At 47.0% G+C, this 17,624-nt stretch overlaps 1 protein-coding gene across 1 annotated transcript in view; it reads left to right on the top strand.

The window, feature by feature from the left end:
• Positions 1-937: 937 nt before the first annotated feature.
• Positions 938-17,624, top strand: part of OXSR1 (oxidative stress responsive kinase 1) — an 87,514-nt gene continuing 70,827 nt past the window's right edge. Inside the window, exon 1 of the mRNA XM_081882477.1 lies at positions 938-1,235. Coding sequence (XP_081738603.1) covers positions 1,163-1,235 — 73 coding nt within the window. The 5' untranslated portion in view covers positions 938-1,162. The remainder of the gene's footprint in view (positions 1,236-17,624) is intronic.

Below are 17,624 nucleotides of genomic sequence, written 5' to 3'. Positions count from 1 at the left end.
AAAATAATAATGTGTCAGAAAAACGATACAATAAACATCATTAAACGGCTGGCTCATCTGAACAGGCCTCTTGGCATGAAGAGACACCTGAAAACTAGGCTTGTGCCAAACGCCAGACTTTTAATGGAAGTCTTGGCAGACGTTGCTCAAAGCTTTGCAAGTTATTTTCTGCATGGAGAAAAGGAGAAAGAAAATAGGGTTGCAACACAACAGGGTTTGCCAATCGCAGGGAGAAGCTATGCAAATTCAACAGGCTTCCCTTTTACAGAGATTTTTTTTTTAAAAAGGAGAAAAGCACTCTGTGCATGCTCAGAGACACCTTTGCCCAAGTGGCAGCATTTGAAATACTGAGCAAAAAATCTTCCGAGCTACAGTTCCTAGCTTGGCAAATGCTTTGCATTCCTACCCAACCCAGCTCAACTCTTCCTCCTTCCAGCAAAAGGCAACATGAAGCCAAGCCCTCCCCTGCTCATCTCAGTCCAGCAACCAAGTCCTGCCAAGGGACAAAGGCGGGAACGAAGCGTGACGGACACCCAAGCTAGCCAATACCCGGCAAGATATCTATCCCCACCTCGCCCACTCACCAATCAGCGCCGCCCAGCCCCACAGGGGCGTGGCTCCTTCCCGGCTCGTTCGAGACGAGCGAAGACGAAGAATGCGCCTTCCGCCATCTTGGGTGCGGCGCCCATCGCCTCAGCCTCCTTTCCGCACTCGTGGTACAATTCAGCGGCGGGCGGGAGAACGGGAGTCGGTGGGCCCGTTCGTGGAGTATATACATATATTTATATATATATTAGAAGAAAACAGCCCCCACACAACCCGAAGTCATGCCCTTGTTTCATACTATACTGTAAGCGACTACTCAAGCGGACGCCACGCTCAAGATGGCGTCGGCGTCCCCCCCACCTCGTGCGGGGTGACGTCACCGCGCGCTTCTGGGCATGGGCAGGTGGGAAGAGCAGGCTAAGTTTGGCCCCTGTTAGGAGGAGGGAAGCGGGAGCAGGAGGCAGGCTGCTGTGCGTGGGAAAAGTCAAGGCAGGCTCCGGTCTCCTTCTTCTCCCTCCCCCCTTCTCTCCCCACTTCCCTGCCTTTGGGGGGGCCAGGCCTGCCAGCCTTCCCTTTTCCCTTCTTGCCTGTGCTGGGGGAAGCAGCTGCTGGTGCCATGGCTGCTGAAGACTCCAGCTCCCTTCCCTGGTCCATCAACAAGGATGATTACGAGCTGCAGGAGGTGATTGGTGAGTGGGGCCGGGCACTTGGGGGGTGGGAAGGACGAGGAGGCTGGGGGGGGGGGTGCTGCTCCCTCCCCAGATCTCGCCAGCTAGGCCAAAATGCAAGGAAGAGGAGGGTGGATCTTGCATTTTCTAGGGGGGCTGCACTTTTGCACCGTGTGTGCCTAGGAGTTGCTCTCCTCCCTCTCTTTCTGTGTGTTGGGACTCCCGTGTGCAGCATTTAATCCTGCCTTTCAGCTGGAGGAGAGGAGCACAAGGGGGTGTGCCTCTGCCTGGCATTTTCGCGTGTGCACTTGGGAGTGCGTAGGTCTGGGAAGGGCTGGCCTCTCCAGGTCTGTGTCACTTTCTCTGCTCCGCTCTTTTCCTAAAATCTTGGGCTAAAGGGCCCAGATGGGTTTACAGTGACTGTTTTGTGTCGACAGGGTGGCCTCCCTTGTGAAACGGAGTCCTCTGCCCCCGGGGAGGAAACACTTTCTGAGCCAAGCATTGTGGGCACCTTATATGTAGTGCTTGCAGAGTGGAAATTATATCTGTGATGTGTATGTGTGTGTGTATGTATGTATATGTATATACATATACACATATATATATGTGTATACACACACAAACACACACGTATATATATATACGTGTGTGTGTGTGTGTGTATAAATATATGTATGGCACACCTTGACCCCTATCTTAAATGTCCTTTTCTGGCTACAAGTCTTGCTGAGGTCAAAGGGGTTGTGAATAGTGCTCTGGATTGCAGCCCGGAAAGAACCAAATTAATGTTGGGAATTGCATGTGTCATGTTCATGCAACGAAAAGGACAGAGTGGGCATTGTGTGCTTACGGGCGTCTGCAGGTTGTGTATATATGTGAGGATGTGTGTCCGGCAGCTCTTAGTGGTGACAGGCAAGCCTCTTTCTTGGAGCTGTGTGGGTGGTGGTGCTTTGGAGGGGGGGGGCCTTGCATGTGTTGCGCCTGCCGCACGTGTGGTTTGGTGCTGGCGGGTGACCCAGTTCCGGAAATAATAGTTTTCTGGATGCCTTTTTTTCATTCATCTGGAGGGCCATGTGTGTCTCCTGGGAGCTCATGGTGTATGTCAGTTGCATCTGGGGAAAGCTTCAGTATTGGCACTCTTGCTTTTCAAAATATTGCAGAGCTTGCTAGGTGGGAGAGTCATGCTTTCTCATGCGAAGTTGGGGCTAAGGTGTTTGTGCATGTGTGAACATGTGTGCCCTGAGCTGCTTGGCCGTGGTAGATGTATGAGATTTTGTGGAATTTGGAGTGTGCTGAAGTGATTACCGTGGACCTGAGAGATCGGGGCTTAAATCCCTACTCAGCCTTGAAGCTCACTGGCTAACCCTGGGCCAGTCACCATCTCTTAGCCTAACCCTCCTCACAGGGTTGTTGTGAATATAAAAGGGGGAGAGCAGAACCATATATGACTCCTTGAGTTCTTTGGTGGAAAGGTGGGATATGAACATAATAAATAAACCTGTGCCTGATTTGGAGGTGAAGGAGCACTTGAGTCGAGTGTTCTCATGCATAATACTGTACCATTGTATGCACCCCATTTTGTACACAGTTAAAATACCTGGATCTTATTTTGTAGGCACACAGCTATAGTTACATGCTACCAGTTCAGTACGCCTACTCCTGAATGTGTGTATTCCTGTACAAAGCTCTACAGATGATATCTGTTGGCGTTAGCGCTGTAGGGTTTCCTGGGATCTCTGTCTTCTCCGAAGGGAATGGTGTGTTGCGACTTTGTACTGGGTTGTAGGTATCTGCAGGCCTGCAGCTACTCTCCCTGTTAATGATGCTCGAGGGATGAGGTGGTTTGAATACCTGTGGTTTGAAAGCTCTGGAGGTGTGGCTCTGCTATCATTTAAGGTTTTTGTAACTGGATCCTTGCTCCCTGTCAAACTTTCTCTTGCTAGAGCTGTGGAAATACAGGGTGCACAATAGAATCTTCATTTTTTATATTTCCTCTTTGCATCTTTAGTTTGCTGTAACAGACGCTCTTGCATTTCAGCGCTCGGAGGTGCATCTGTGAAGCTCAGGAAGAGGTCAAAACTCTTTAGGAGATGTTAGCTGCTGGAGATTTGGGGGTCTGTTGCATTGTGGAAGTCATTGTGGGCTTGCAAAGTAAGCATTTTAGTGTTGGTGCAGCCTTGCAAATTTATAACGCATTGCTGAAACAGTGTTTGTCGCCCTTCATCCTGACACCTACTCTTGTGTGGTGACTCTTCTTCCCCGCCTTGGGGTGCGAGTTCATTGGGAGGACATCAGTGTTTGTGACCTTGGAATGGATTTTGGGTCCATAGAGTTGGTGCCGAAAGCTAAAGGAAGCCCCAGTCCCAAGTCCAAGGAAGTTTGCTATGTATTTGTGACACCTCTGTACTGCTCATCAACCAAGTTCTCTGGTTTTATCATAATCAGCAAAGTCAGTCTAAAAAAGTGATTGGGCACAAAGCAATCTAAAAAAAATTTATAAAAGCATACTGAAGCCCAGCATGGATCAGTCCCAATGATCTGAAATGTCCCCTCCTCAAAACTATATAATTAAAAGTTATGGGATTTTTTAAAAAAACCAAAAAACAGATGTTTAGTTGGCACTGGAAAGACCATAACAGAAGTATCGGATGAGCCTCTCTAAGAAAAATAATATGCAACTGGGGTGCCAACACTGCAAAAGGCCCACCTCCTGGTGACCTCTCACCTTGACTCATTAGGATGGAAACCTGGAGAAGCACCTCTGCTGAAGATCTATTCTTAAGGGCCAGAGAGGGATACCTGACTGGAAATGATCCAAGCTAGTCATAAGCTGTTGAGGGCTTTAAGGGTGCTTTGAATTGGGCTTGGAAAGCAGCGGTGTGGGTTTTCCAGAAAACTGTGAATTGTAAAATTCTCCTGTGAATTTTTATCAACATTTTCAGTTTGCATTGGAAAATGTTACAATGCCCACCAGAGTGATCTGATTCAGCGTGTTCGTTCCACTTGCGTTGTTTTAAAAAGCCGAACTTTTCTGAAACTGCCCTGCTTGCCTACCATATTTTTTGCTCTATAAGACTCACCTTTTCCCTCCTAAAAAGTAAGGGGAAATGTGTGTGTGTCTTATGGAGTGAATGTAGGCTGCACAGCTATCCCAGAAGTCAGAACAGCAAGAGCGATCGCTGCTTTCACTGCTCAGCGATCCCGCTTGCTGTTCTGGCTTCTGAGATTCAGAATATTTTTTCCTTGTTTTCCTCCTCCAAAAACTAGGTGCATCTTGTGGTCTCGTGCGTCTTATAGAGTGAAAAATACGGCATTTTTTTTATTTGCAGTTGGCATCTCTTCTTTGTTACAAATGAACATATAAGATGGAATTTTCCCCGTGAGATTTTTCCGTCCCATATCCCTGACTGAAAGCCAGTGCAGGTCACGGTGCCTGGTGTGATGTGATCATACCTGCCAGCCCCAATTACGATAACCCTGGTGCCCCACACTCTAGGCCTGTTGAAGTTTCCAGACCCATTTTCAAAGGCAGCCCCATGCATATCACTCTGCTGCTGTAATAACCTCACTAGGAGGTTACCAGAACCTCATTAACCGTTGTAAGGCTATCTCTGCCCAACTAAAGTTGCAGTTGGCCTGTCTGCCAAAGCTGATGAAAGTGACTGTGCTGAATCGAATAGCACCTCCAGTTGTCAAACCTCCTCCTTTGGATGGATGGAGCAGAATGCTAACCATGAAATGAGCAGATGAACCACCCACTAGTTCCGCTTCTTGAGATCAACTTGGCAAAGGCTGCACTAACAGCTCCTCTGCCTTGCCCAGGATTGAGGCTCCATTCACTGGCTGTCATTCATTCCATTGCCATGCCAAAGCTGTGGTTCAGAACACCCACTGAGTTACATGGATTAGATGCAAAGGAGATATAGAGCTGGGTGTCACCCGCATATTGGTGACACACCAGCCCCCACCCCTCGGTGACCTCTCCCAGTGGTTTCATGTAGGTGTTAGGTAGCCCGGGGGATAAAATGGAGCCCTGTTGAACCCCATGGCATAACTGAGATAGGTCAAGGCAATATTCCCCCAGAGTAATAATTTCTTGAGTCAACCATCTAAGTGAGAGCACCATCATTTCCATGTAGGGCCACTGGGCCCCAAACCAGGCAACCACAGATACTGTGATTGATGGTATCAAAAGCCACTGAGAGGTCCAAGAGAATCAACAGGCACTTTGGTGAGATCTCTGGGAAAGACGCAGCAGGGTGAAGTATGGGGATGGTAGCTGATTACAGGGCCAGAAGGGAATAGACAGGGTGATGGTGATGAATGGTGCTGCAAGAGGGTGCATGCAAAAATCCAGTAGAATGTGAAGGCAGAGGAGATGGGAAGTGAAGACAATGGAAGGCCCATGAGAGCAGTGTGTAGCAAGCACATTAGGCTCGTGAGCATGGGTAGCCAACATAGCGCTCTCCAGATATTGTTGGACTGCAACTCTTATAATTCCTGGCCATTGCTGGCTGAGGTTGATGGAAGTTGGAGTCTTTCAACATCTGGGGAGTATTCTGTTGACTATGCTTGTCCTAGAAGATGGCTTTCCAGGAAAGGCCAGGGATGGAACCACTCTCGTTGCGAGAGTCTTCATCCATGGTAGTGTTGGAGGGAAGTAATAGTGCCACTGTATTCTGCTCTGGTCAGACCTCACCTGGAGTACTGTGTCCAGTTCTGGGCACCACAGTTCAAGAAGGACACTGACAAACTGGAACGTGTCCAGAGGAGGGCAACCAAAATGGTCAAAGGCCTGGAAACGATGCCTTATGAGGAACGGCTAAGGGAGCTGGGCATGTTTAGCCTGGAGAAGAGGAGGTGAAGGGGTGATATGATAGCCATGTTCAAATATATAAAAGGATGTCACATAGAGGAGGGAGAAAGGTTGTTTTCTGCTGCTCCAGAGAAGCGGACACGGAGCAATGGATCCAAACTACAAGAAAGAAGATTCCACCTAAACATTAGGAAGAACTTCCTGACAGTAAGAGCTGTTCGACAGTGGAATTTGCTGCCAAGGAGTGTGGTGGAGTCTCCTTCTTTGGAGGTCTTTAAGCAGAGGCTTGACAACCATATGTCAGGAATGCTCTGGTGGTGTTTCCTGCTTGGCAGGGGGTTGGACTCGATGGCCCTTGTGGTCTCTTCCAACTCTATGATTCTATGATTCTTTACATTTCTTGGAGGTATCTTGAGGACAGATGGGGCATTCCAAGCCCACCTATTGGTTTTTTGGACTATGGTAGCTGCTGTTATGCATCATAGCTGTGGAAGAATTGCCTCTTGGGAAATACTGGTGACACGGTCTCTCCTTTGAAGATTTCTGAATTCAGGGCTTAGCCTTCTGATATTGCTGGTCGGTTCCTCAGTAGACTGTCCTATGGCACCCCCTTTGTCTCTTTCCCCTGCGAAATAGTGAGTGACTGCAAACTCTCTCCTGGCTGCCATGTTTATGTGATCAATACCTTAGAGATAAGGAATTGTGTCACATTCAGTTGGGCTAGTAGTTTGACAAGTTAACTGTCCCGTTTTCATCATTCAGAAAAAGCTCCCATGCGCATCGTGGCTGAGTGTTGGGGTGTCAGCCCTGGCAGGCTCTCATAAGCAAATGAGTCACTTAAAGGTCAAACTCCACCACTGAGACCGTTGCTCTGCTATCTGTCTGTCCTGTTCCTCAGGTGATGGTCTGGAGTTTGCATGTGTGCGCCTGCTGTCCAATCCATGCTGTTTATTTTTAGTGGAGGCAGCAGCAGGTGAATAGGGCTGGTGCCCTTTGTCTGGCTTCTACAGCAATCACAAGTAACATGACTCATTTAAGAGGCGCGGTGGGGTGGGGGGAGGAAGAGGAAAAAGAACCCATAGGTTCAAATTTTAGAAGAAGGGAAAAGGGCACTTAAATGTTCCTTTTCCAGCAGCTTTCAAACGCCTTCGTTCCCAGATCCGCGTTGGACAGCTGCACCATGTCTGTGAGTTAGGTTGAGAAAACTTGGAGCCAGACAAGACAAGATACTGCTCTTCTGGAAATTGCTTTGGATCAAATGCTGTCCGTACTGTAATAGGGAAGTAGGAGCACAAACCTGCCGAAGAGGTCTGCTTCTGTTTAAGCATAGTTGGTCTCTGACATGAATGTTGCAGGCTTGCACAGACAGCTTCACAGTATGAAAAGGGACCAAGTCCCCTGGAGCCAGTGTCTGATGCAAAGATGCTGAGCTTTATGATGCCATCACTGGTTAGGAAAGGCGTACAGTGTGATGCCAATGCTCTGCTTCTCCACTGCCTTCAAGGGGGGTCAAATGAAGTGGAGCGGGAGGCAGGGAGACCCTGATTGAGATTGGATGGCTTGGCTGCTTCAGCTAAGTATTACTGAAGATGCCTCAGCTGGTGGCAGCTTGCATGTCCCATGTAATGTGTAGTTTGGTCGTAAGTGGTTGCTGCTAAGTTGGGTCCTATTTCCTTTGTTGTTGTTGTTGCTGTTGTTTAGTCGTTTAGTCGTGTCCGACTCTTTGTGACCCCATGGACCAGAGCACGCCAGGCACTCCTGTCTTCCACTGCCTCCCACAGTTTGGTCAAACTCATGCTGGTAGCTTTGAGAACACTGTCCAACCATCTCGTCCTCTGTCGTCCCCTTCTCCTTGTGCCCTTCATCTTTCCCAGCAACAGGGTCTTTTCCAGGGAATCTTCTCTTCTCACGATGTGGCCAAAGTATTGGAACCTCAGCTTCACGATCTGTCCTTCCAGTGAGCACTCAGGGCTGATTTCCTTCAGAATGGATAGGTTTGATCTTCTTGCAGTCCATGGGACTCTCAAGAGTCTCCTCCAGCACCATAATTCAAAAGCATCAATTCTTTGGCGATCAGCCTTCTTTATGGTCCAGCTCTCACTTCCATACATCACTACTGGGAAAACCATAGCTTTAGTTTCCTTTAATTTTATTTGTGTAGCTGAAGCCATTACAAAACAAGATGCGCGAAACAAAGCAAAATGTACTATTACCCAGTTAAAATTGTGATTAAAACTGGGCATTCTGTCAAATAGAAAATTGTTCCACTGAAGAATTTGACTTGTCGTCCCCACAAATTTCCCTCCTTAAAAATGCTGCTCTGGTAAAGAACTTCTGGGAAATGATTTATAACGAGATGAAAAAGATGTTGAAATATACATTTTTTAAAAAACCAGAAGCATTTTTACTTGGTATTACAGGTCAGGCTATTAATAGGCAGGATGTCAAATTGTTTTTATATGCAACAACAGGGGCAAGAGTATTGTTAGCCCAGAAACAGAAGCAAGAAGAAATTCTGACGAAAGAAGAATGGCAGATAAAATTAATGGACTACGCAGAATTGGATAAAATGACAGGAAGGATTCGAAACCTGCAGGACCAGAGATTTACAGAAGACTGGAAGAAGTATATGAACTATTTGAAGAGCAATTGTAATCAACAAATTATGCTAGTTGGACTACAATAAGTTTTGTAAGGAGAAATATATGAAACATTACAAAATAGGAAAAGAATAGAGATATTAGTTATGAAATTTAAATGCAATATATATAAAATGCTGCTCTGAAGGCAAAGCAGGTCGCCTTTTCAGAAGTGTGTCCCCTAAGAAAAGTTAGTCAAGTGCCCCATCGGTCTTTCAGCTGATAGATTTAAATCTCTGGACAAGGCTGCTCTTAGGTCCTCATAAATGGGTCAGACAAATAAGTAGCTAGGTAAATTTTCAGGCATATCCCCCCCCCATGGGCAAGCTCTGACCCCATACAGAATCCAGCGATGGCGTCCTTCAGCTATAGCAAAATGCATAGGTTGGAATCGCAGAGGTATACAAACATTTCTCCGTTTAAACATTTGTCATGTTGGTTACATAGTGGGGATAAGGAGTCTGAATCAGGACTGATTATTTTGGTGTGTGTTTGCTCTTTTTTATGTAATGAAGGGTAATGAAATAATTAGTAGGGGAAGAATCATATTAATTTATTTCTCCTGTAGACTGTCTCCCTTGCAACTGGCTGCTGGTTTTCAAAGATTGCTTCAGGATTTTGGACTGCGTGTTAAAACACATGTTGACAATTGGGCGAGAAGAATGGGCTTGTTCTTATTTTCGTCCTTCTTACCTTCTCCCCCCTCCCCTCTTGACCCTCGAATTCCTGAAAGCACTGAAATACTCAACCATTGCAGGCTGTGACTAAAAGCTCTGCAACGAACTCGTGTAATTCATAGGAGGGAAGGTGAGAGGTCATGGATCTTGCGGGTGAGATAGGGCAGAAAAAATCCCAGGTCTTTTTCCATTTTGTAAATTTGTTAGTAACAATGAATGGATGCTAATTGGAAATACTGTATTACGCAATCCAAATGGTTTTGCTTTGACAAGTAAAATAACCTGGCTGAATTGGATAACACTCTGAGGCAAGTGGTTCTCAAAGGGTGTGGCAGGAGACAGTGTTAGAAACTCACATTTTTTGTTTTCCAATGTATTTCTTATCAATAAAAAACTCAGTGTGGCACAAGCAATCTTTTGTTCTGAAGCTCAATGGCTTGAGAACCACAGTTCTAGAAATTACCAGTTTTGCTATTCAGAATTTTCTAGGAAACCCGCATTCCTGGGTGTTGTGTTTATTTTCCCCTCCACTGTCTTTTTGTTATGCTCAGGTTTTTTTTTTGGGGGGGGGGAAGAAAACCACTTTCACTCTACCCACTCACCACTTCCCGCCCCCTTTCCATCCATGTCCTGTAGCTTGTACAGTATATCTAACCACCAATAGTTTCTTTTTGGGGGGGGGGCTCTTTGAGTTGTCATATTGGAGTATGCGAATGGAGAAACGGCTATCTTTAAGTTGGCAAACTGCAAATGTTGCTGCTCCGAATCACATTGATGCAAAACACTATTACTAGGAAACTACTTTGTGGTTTCTCCCCTCCCCTCCTTTTTTGGGTTAAAAAAACACTTCCTCATGCTGATTCTTTGCCTGAAAACCACCCACGGAAAACTCTGGAGTTACTCTAGTGGGCATTGTGCCATCCTGCCACCGCTGTTTGCTGAATGCTATAAAGAGAGAGAGCGAGAGGAAATCCCCTTGTGAAATGTCCTTGCTTTATCTAGGGTCCAAAAGAGGAAAAAATCTATTACTCAGCACGGGTCTGATTCATTCCATTTACAAGGTATGCATTATATCTGTGTCATGATCTGGGATTAGCCTGGAGTGACTAACAGCTGCAGCGTCTCTGTGGACTTAGATTGGAGATCCTCTGCTTGTGAAGACAGCAGCTGTTGGTGGAGGCAAAGATTATAGCCTGGATTGTATTCCTTTCCCTGTATGATTTAGTGCAGGGGGTCAGCAAACCTTTTCAGCAGGGGGCCGGTCCACTGTCCCTCAGACCTTGTGGGGGGCCGGACTACCGTATTTTTTGCTCTATAAGACGCACCAGACCATAAGACGCACCTAGTTTTTGGAGGAGGAAAACAAGAAAAAAAAATATTCTGAATCCCAGAAGCCAGAACAGCAAGAGGGATTGCTGTGCAGCGAAAGCAGCGATCCCTCTTGCTGATCTGGTTTCTGGGATAGCTGCACAGCCTGCATTCGCTCCATAAGACGCACACACATTTCCCCTCACTTTTTAGGAGGGAAAAAGTGAGTCTTATAGAGCGAAAAATACGGTATATATTTTTTTTGGGGGGGGGGGAGGAATGAATTCCTATGCCCCACAGATAACCCAGAAATGCATTTTAAATAAAAGGGCACATTCTACTACTACTACTACTACTACTACTACTACTACTACTACTTTGTACCCCACCCATCTGGCTGGGTTCCCCCAGCCGCTCTGGGAGGCCTCCACAAATAAATTTGCAGAATTTAAGTTTACATCACAGGTAGAATTATTACTTTGCTTTGGCACTTGAAACTTGTGAGCACAGCTCTGGATATGTAACACTGCATTTTAGTTGGGTTCATATTTCTCCTTTGTGGTGAAGTCAGGGCTGCTTTGCTTTAAGGTTTCCAGAATCAGGGCTCAATGAAGTATTGCAAGGGAGGGAAGCAAGGTGCCTGAGCTGCTCTGGTGCCAGCCAGAATAGCCAGACCAGCTGTAGCCTGAGGTGGAACTGTCTTGCCTGGGAATGGAGCTGGGAGGGACGTTTTTAGCTACTGCACCACCTCAACCATATTGATGCTTTGCCTATGGAGTGCCTTGCAGTCGAGCAACCAAGGATGCCAGTTGCTGGAGCAGCAGAGACTTTCCATGCTTTATCCCCAAGAAAATTGCAAGGATTTTATGACCTGGCATTCTTTTGTTTGCTTTCTTGAAATCAAGACAGCTATTCGTGCCAATTAAAAGGACATAAAACATTAACATTATTATTTTTTTAAATTCAGTGACTAACAATGTTCAGCTACTGTCATGAGATTTGTGGCTTTGTGTTGCTTAATCTTCTTTGATCAAGGCTTGTTTCCTTCAGTTACTCAACGAGTAAAGTTGCCTCTTGATGTAGCAGCTTCAGTACCAGATGTGTGCGTTCTGTATGCTGCATCTCTAACTGGGTGATCTCTGCATATGCATTTCAGCATTCTCCATGGAGTCGTTTCCCTTCTTTCAATGTCCTTACAGCAAATCTCTGCTGTAAATGGACACAAGAATGTCAATTTGCACCAGCCTTCTGTTCCTCACGGTGGCTGGTTAGGTGCATCGGGGAAGCCCACAACCAGGATATGAAAGCAATAACCTCCCCAGCTCCCAGTATTTAAGAGATACACTGCTTTTGAGCCAGGAGGTTTTGCCTTCCGTTAAGAGTTTGGGTGTAATCCTTGATGCCTCCCTTTCCATGGAGGCGCAGGTTACAGCAACAGCCAAGGCAACATATTTCCACCTTCGCCGCATCAGGCAGTTGGTCCCTTACCTTTTCCGCCCCGACCTGGCCACAGTGATCCATGCGACGGTCACTTCCAGGCTTGACTACTGTAATTTGCTCTACGCGGGGCTGCCCTTGAAGCTGTCCCAGAAACTCCAGCGGGTGCAGAATGTTGCATCGAGGCTCCTCACGGGGTCTCTGCCATGGGAGCATATTCACCCAGTGCTTTTCCAGCTGCACTGGCTCACAGTGGAGTACAGGGTCAGATTTAAGGTGCTGCTTTTGACCTTCAAAGCCCTTCACGGCCTAGGACCCTCGTACCTACGGGACCGCCTCTCCCAGTATGCCCCATGGAGAGCCTCAAGGTCCATAAATAGCAACACCCTAGTGGTCCCGGGCCCTAAGGAAGTTAGATTAGCTTCAGCCAGAGCCAGGGGCTTTTCAACACTGGCTCCGGCCTGGTGGAATGCTCTGCCTCATGAGACCAGGGCCCTGCAGGATCTGATTTCTTTCCGCAGGGCCTGTAAGACAGAGTTGTTCCTCCTGGCCTTTGGCTTGGAGCCAATTTGATTCCCTCCCTCTCTCTCTTTTTTCTTTTCCTTCTCCTCCTGTGACGAGGCTACATTTTAATATTTTAATGTTTCAATATTTTAATTTGTATTTTAATTTTGTTTTTAAGTTGTATGCATTCAACTTGTTTTTATTATTGCTTGTTAGCCACCCTGAGCCTGGCCTTGGCTGGGGAGGGCGGGGTATAAATAAAAATCATTATTATTATTATTAATCATCATGGCCAGTAGCTACTGTGCTCCCATGTATGTTTTCGTCTTCTTCTTTTCTCGCCACAAAGTACCTTTTTTGTTTTGTTTTTTAGGAGCAGTTTGTTAAGGCTTTCCATATCAAAGAAATACAGACAACAAAAACCCGGAGCATATACACCTATACACTTGGTTACAGCAAACGTAAGACCAAAACAAGCAGACAGCAGAAAATCTCCCGCAAAGATACAATACGTAAACACAGGAACAAATAAACACTCCGCGAAGCAATAAAAGGAGCTGTCTTTTATGTAATTAACTAGCCAAGCATAACAAGAAGGGAAAATAATTAACTCAGCCAGCCTGTAATAATAAAGCAGTACGAGTTGATGGAGGAAGCCAATCACCCTCTTTGACCGAAAAATATTTAATAAAACTAAACCATTTCACATAAGACTTTTCCCCTCCGTGAACTCTTCCTTTCCCTCAATTGACAAGTTTTTACATAAGGGCCACCAACCAAATATGAGAATACCACTCCCGTATCAAATTTGCTGTTACTAATCTCACATATTGTGCTACCACTATACAGGCTGCAATTACAAAGGGAAATGATAATAAAAGTCAAGACGGAAACAAATAAACCAATAAACTCTTATCACCACATAGTTGAGAAGGTTTCCCTCCCTATATGCTAACAGAAGCCGCACTGTCTGCTGAGTGACACTGTTGGACGCAGCTCCACGTGGATAATGCTTACCAGATTGCCCCTGCCTACGTATTTCACACTCTCACAGAATTCTTCCTTGTCATACTGTTGCTGCCTTTGTATTAATGAGTTGGTGCGGTTGGCATGCAGAGTCTCTACCAAGAATCGAGGCACACTCATTCATGTTTTGTACAGCATATCAAATTGGCCGCCATGTTTGGTTGAGATTCTCACTCATCAGCTTATGCCAAAAATATAAGAAGCCTTACTCTATAGCTAAAATCAGCAGGCTTATGCTTTCAAGTCCAAGATTCCATTGTATTTGCTGACATTTATATGATGTCTCCCTTTTGCCATGGAAGCAAATACGACATGGGGTTCCCAGGTAGTCACTCAACAAGGTGCTGGCAAAACACAGGCTTGCTTAGCTTTAATGTGGCCATTGTTTCATGTTCCTTTAGAGTTTAAACTGTACCCTTACATTTTGGGCCAATAATATTCTTGCTGCTGTTGCTACAACAGCAGCAAGAATACTAATTGCAAAGTATTGGAAGACACAAGATTTACCCACCCTGGAAGAATGGCAGATGAAATTAATGGACTATATGGAATTGGCGGAAATGACTGGCAGAATCGGAGACCAGGGAGAAGAGTCGGCGGAAGAAGATTGGAAGAAATTTAAAGATTATTTACAGAAACACTGTAAAATTAATGAATGTTAAAATGATGTCGGAACAAAACGAAGCGGTTTTAGTAATAAGGTGTGATGGGACGATGAGCTGCTTGTGCGTAAAATGCAAGTCCCTCAGAGTTTGATCAGGTTTTCAAACCTCTGCCTGTGACGGAGCCCCTCCAGCATGGCTGCGTCAATCACTAGTAGAATCCGAAAGTGGCTGCTTTCGGAAACGTTTCCAACATAAAAGCTCCTTAACGGAAACACGTCGTCTGGCCTCTCGGCGTGACAGTTTCCGTCGAGGTGTGGGTGTCCCTATAGGAGGTCCTGAGACCTCCCCACTGGTTTCGCTTGAAGCGTCTCTGAGCCATCCCTCCGACTCACTTTCCCTTGGAGTTCTTGCTCGCCCTCTACTGGTTCCCTCTTCCGCTGCTACTGCTCTCTCAACCTCAGGGAGCCTTTGCACCTGCGGCGCTTTAGATGTCAGTTCCCTGACATCCACCTCCCCTCCAGGGCCCCCTTCACCCCCTCCCGTCTCCTCTCCTACTGGCGGTGAGGAGGTAAAACCCCTGAAAGAACCTCCCTCATCTTCCGACGTCGCGAACACTTCCTTCCACTTGTTGCTGTTCCTACTCTCTAGGTACTCTTCGTCATCAGAGTCCACTCCATCTTCCAACTCCGACTCCGCGAACCCTTCCATTTCCTCTTCCTCATCGGTGGTGCCGAAATACTCCCTCCTAAACCTTGCTATAGGCTGAGGTTTCCTCGGGAACCTTTGGTGGAACGTTTCTGTTAAAACCTCGTCATTGACTTCCTCTGCACTTACCCAGGTGTTTTCTGACTCCGGTTCCCCTTCCCACGCCACCAAATACTCCACCTGATTACCCTTCCACCTGGAATCGAGGATTTCCGCTACATGGTTGCGGCGTTCCCTCTCTTCCAAGGCTGGTCCCCTGACGTGCTCCCCTTCACGTCCCCCCCTGTATGGTGACAGTAACGACCTGTGGAACACTGGGTGCAATTTCATGTGGTTGGGTAATCGGAGTTTGAAAGCTACCGGGTTGACCTGCTGAATCACCTCAAAGGGTCCCAATCTTCTGGGCCTCAGTTTCTTACAACCCCCTTTGAACGGCAACCCTTGGGTTGACAACCACACTTGATCCCCCACCCTTATGGTTTCACCTTCCCTTCTGTTCTTGTCTGCCTGCTTCTTATATTGTGCCTTGGCCCTTTCTAAGTTGAGCTGGAGCTGCTGATGGATGGCTTCCATCTCTTCTACAAAATGTTCAGCCGCTGGAACGCTCCATCTCTCCCCTCCTTCCCCTGGAAATGCCCTGGGGTGACACCCGTAATTAGCCAAAAAGGGACTCATCCCTGTGGACACATTCTCCGCATTATTGTAGGCAAATTCTGCCAACGCCAACTTTTCGACCCAATCGTTCTCTCTGTCATTGACATAACACCTAAGATATTGTTGAAGAATGCCATTTGCCCTTTCCGCCTGCCCGTTGGTTTCAGGGTGCCGGGCAGTTGAAAAATTAACTTCCACGTGTAGCAAGCTCATGAGCTTCCTCCAGAACCTGGAAGTAAATTGTTTGCCTCGATCTGAGATCACCCTCGAGGGAGCCCCGTGCAACCTAAAGATATGTTCCACAAACAACTTCGCCGTTTCTTCCGCTGTGACTGCATGTGAGCATGCTACAAAATGGCACATCTTAGTTAACAGGTCTACTACTACCATGATGGCTGTTTTCCCCTTGGACCTTGGCAGATCCGTCATAAAATCTATTGATATCGCTTCCCAAGGCCGTTCTGGTGTGGGTAAAGGTTCTAATAACCCTGCCGGCGCCCTTCTTTCCCCTTTGGCTCGCTGACATTGGTCACACCCTCTTACATACTCCCTTACATCTTCCCTCACCTTAGGCCACCAAAATTCCCTGGTAACCAACCACATGGTTTTGTGTTGCCCAAAATGTCCCGCCGTGGGGCTATCATGCAACTGCTTGAGTACTCTCCCCCTCAATTCACCTTCGGGTATATACAGTGCCCCTTTGTAATACAATGCCCCATTTCTTTCCTCAAAACCTCCGGGGCTCTCGCCCTCCCCCCTGAGACCTCTGAGCTTATCCTGGGCATATTCATCATTTTCCGTTTCCTCCACCAGTTCCCGTTGCCCCACCAGCGCCGCCCCACACACCCAGCGGTCCTCCGGGATGACATGTCTCTCTTCGATCACCTCCTCCCCTTCCCAATATTCTGGTTTGCGTGAGAGCGCATCCGCCCTGACGTTTTCTGGGCCTGGCACATAACAAATCTCAAAGTTAAATTTGGAGAATTCCTGTGCCCATCTCACTTGTCGTTGGTTGAGCACTCGAGCTGTTCTCCAATACTCTAAATTTTTGTGGTCGGTGCACACTTGCACCTTGTGTTGTGCCCCAATTAATAAATGTCTCCACCTCCGGAATGCTTCGTGAATGGCAAGTAGTTCCCTGTCATACACCGTGTAATTCCTCTCGGACTTATTCAGTTTCCGCGAGAAGAATGCACACGGTCTCCACTCCGACGCACTCCTCCCCGGTTGAAGAAGGACCGCCCCTATAGCCCGGTCGGATGCATCTGTTTCCACTCTCATGGGTTTTTGTAAATCCACATGCAGAAGTTGTTCTTCCGAGGCGAAAGCCCTTTTCAGTTCTTCAAAGGCTCGATCCGCCTCCACCGTCCAAACAAATTTCTTCTTGCTGCTGAGGCAGTCGGTGATGGGCGCCGTCAAGTGGGCAAAGTTCTTGATGAACTTCCGATAAAAGTTCCCAAACCCCAAGAATCTTTGCACGTCCTTCTTGGTCTTCGGTGTCTTCCATTCCAGTACCGCTTGAACCTTGCCTGGATCCATGGCCAATCCCTTGTCTGACAAGCGGTACCCCAGGAATTCCACCTCCTTGGTATGAAACTGGCACTTCTCCAGTTTCACCCACAGCTGGTTGGCTTGCAGCCTGCCCAACACTTCTCGAACGTCCCTCACATGCTGTTCCTCATCTTCCGAATACACCAACACGTCGTCTAAAAAGGCCACACAGTTCTTGTAGAGCAAAGGTCCCAGAACGTGGTTTATAAAAGCTTGAAAACAGGCGGAGCCCCCTTGTAGACCGAAGGGCATAACGAGGTATTCAAAGGCTCCCAAAGGGGTAAACATGGTGGTCTTCCATTCATCTCCCTTCCTTATGCGTATCAGATTGTACGCCCCCCGCAGGTCCAGTTTTGTAAAAATCTTTCCCTTCCTTACTCTGGTCAAAATGTCGTCAATTCGGGGCATAGGGAAAGCCAGGGGCTCCGACACTGCATTGAGGGCCCTGAAGTCACACACCAGTCTCGGTTTGTCTGTGTTCTTTTTGT

Source organism: Podarcis melisellensis (assembly GCF_964234715.1).
Source record: "Podarcis melisellensis genome assembly, chromosome: 12".
NCBI classification, from domain to species: Eukaryota; Metazoa; Chordata; class Lepidosauria; order Squamata; family Lacertidae; genus Podarcis; species Podarcis melisellensis.
Note: the sequence above shows the minus strand (reverse complement) of the source record. Positions and strands in the feature narration are given on the sequence as shown.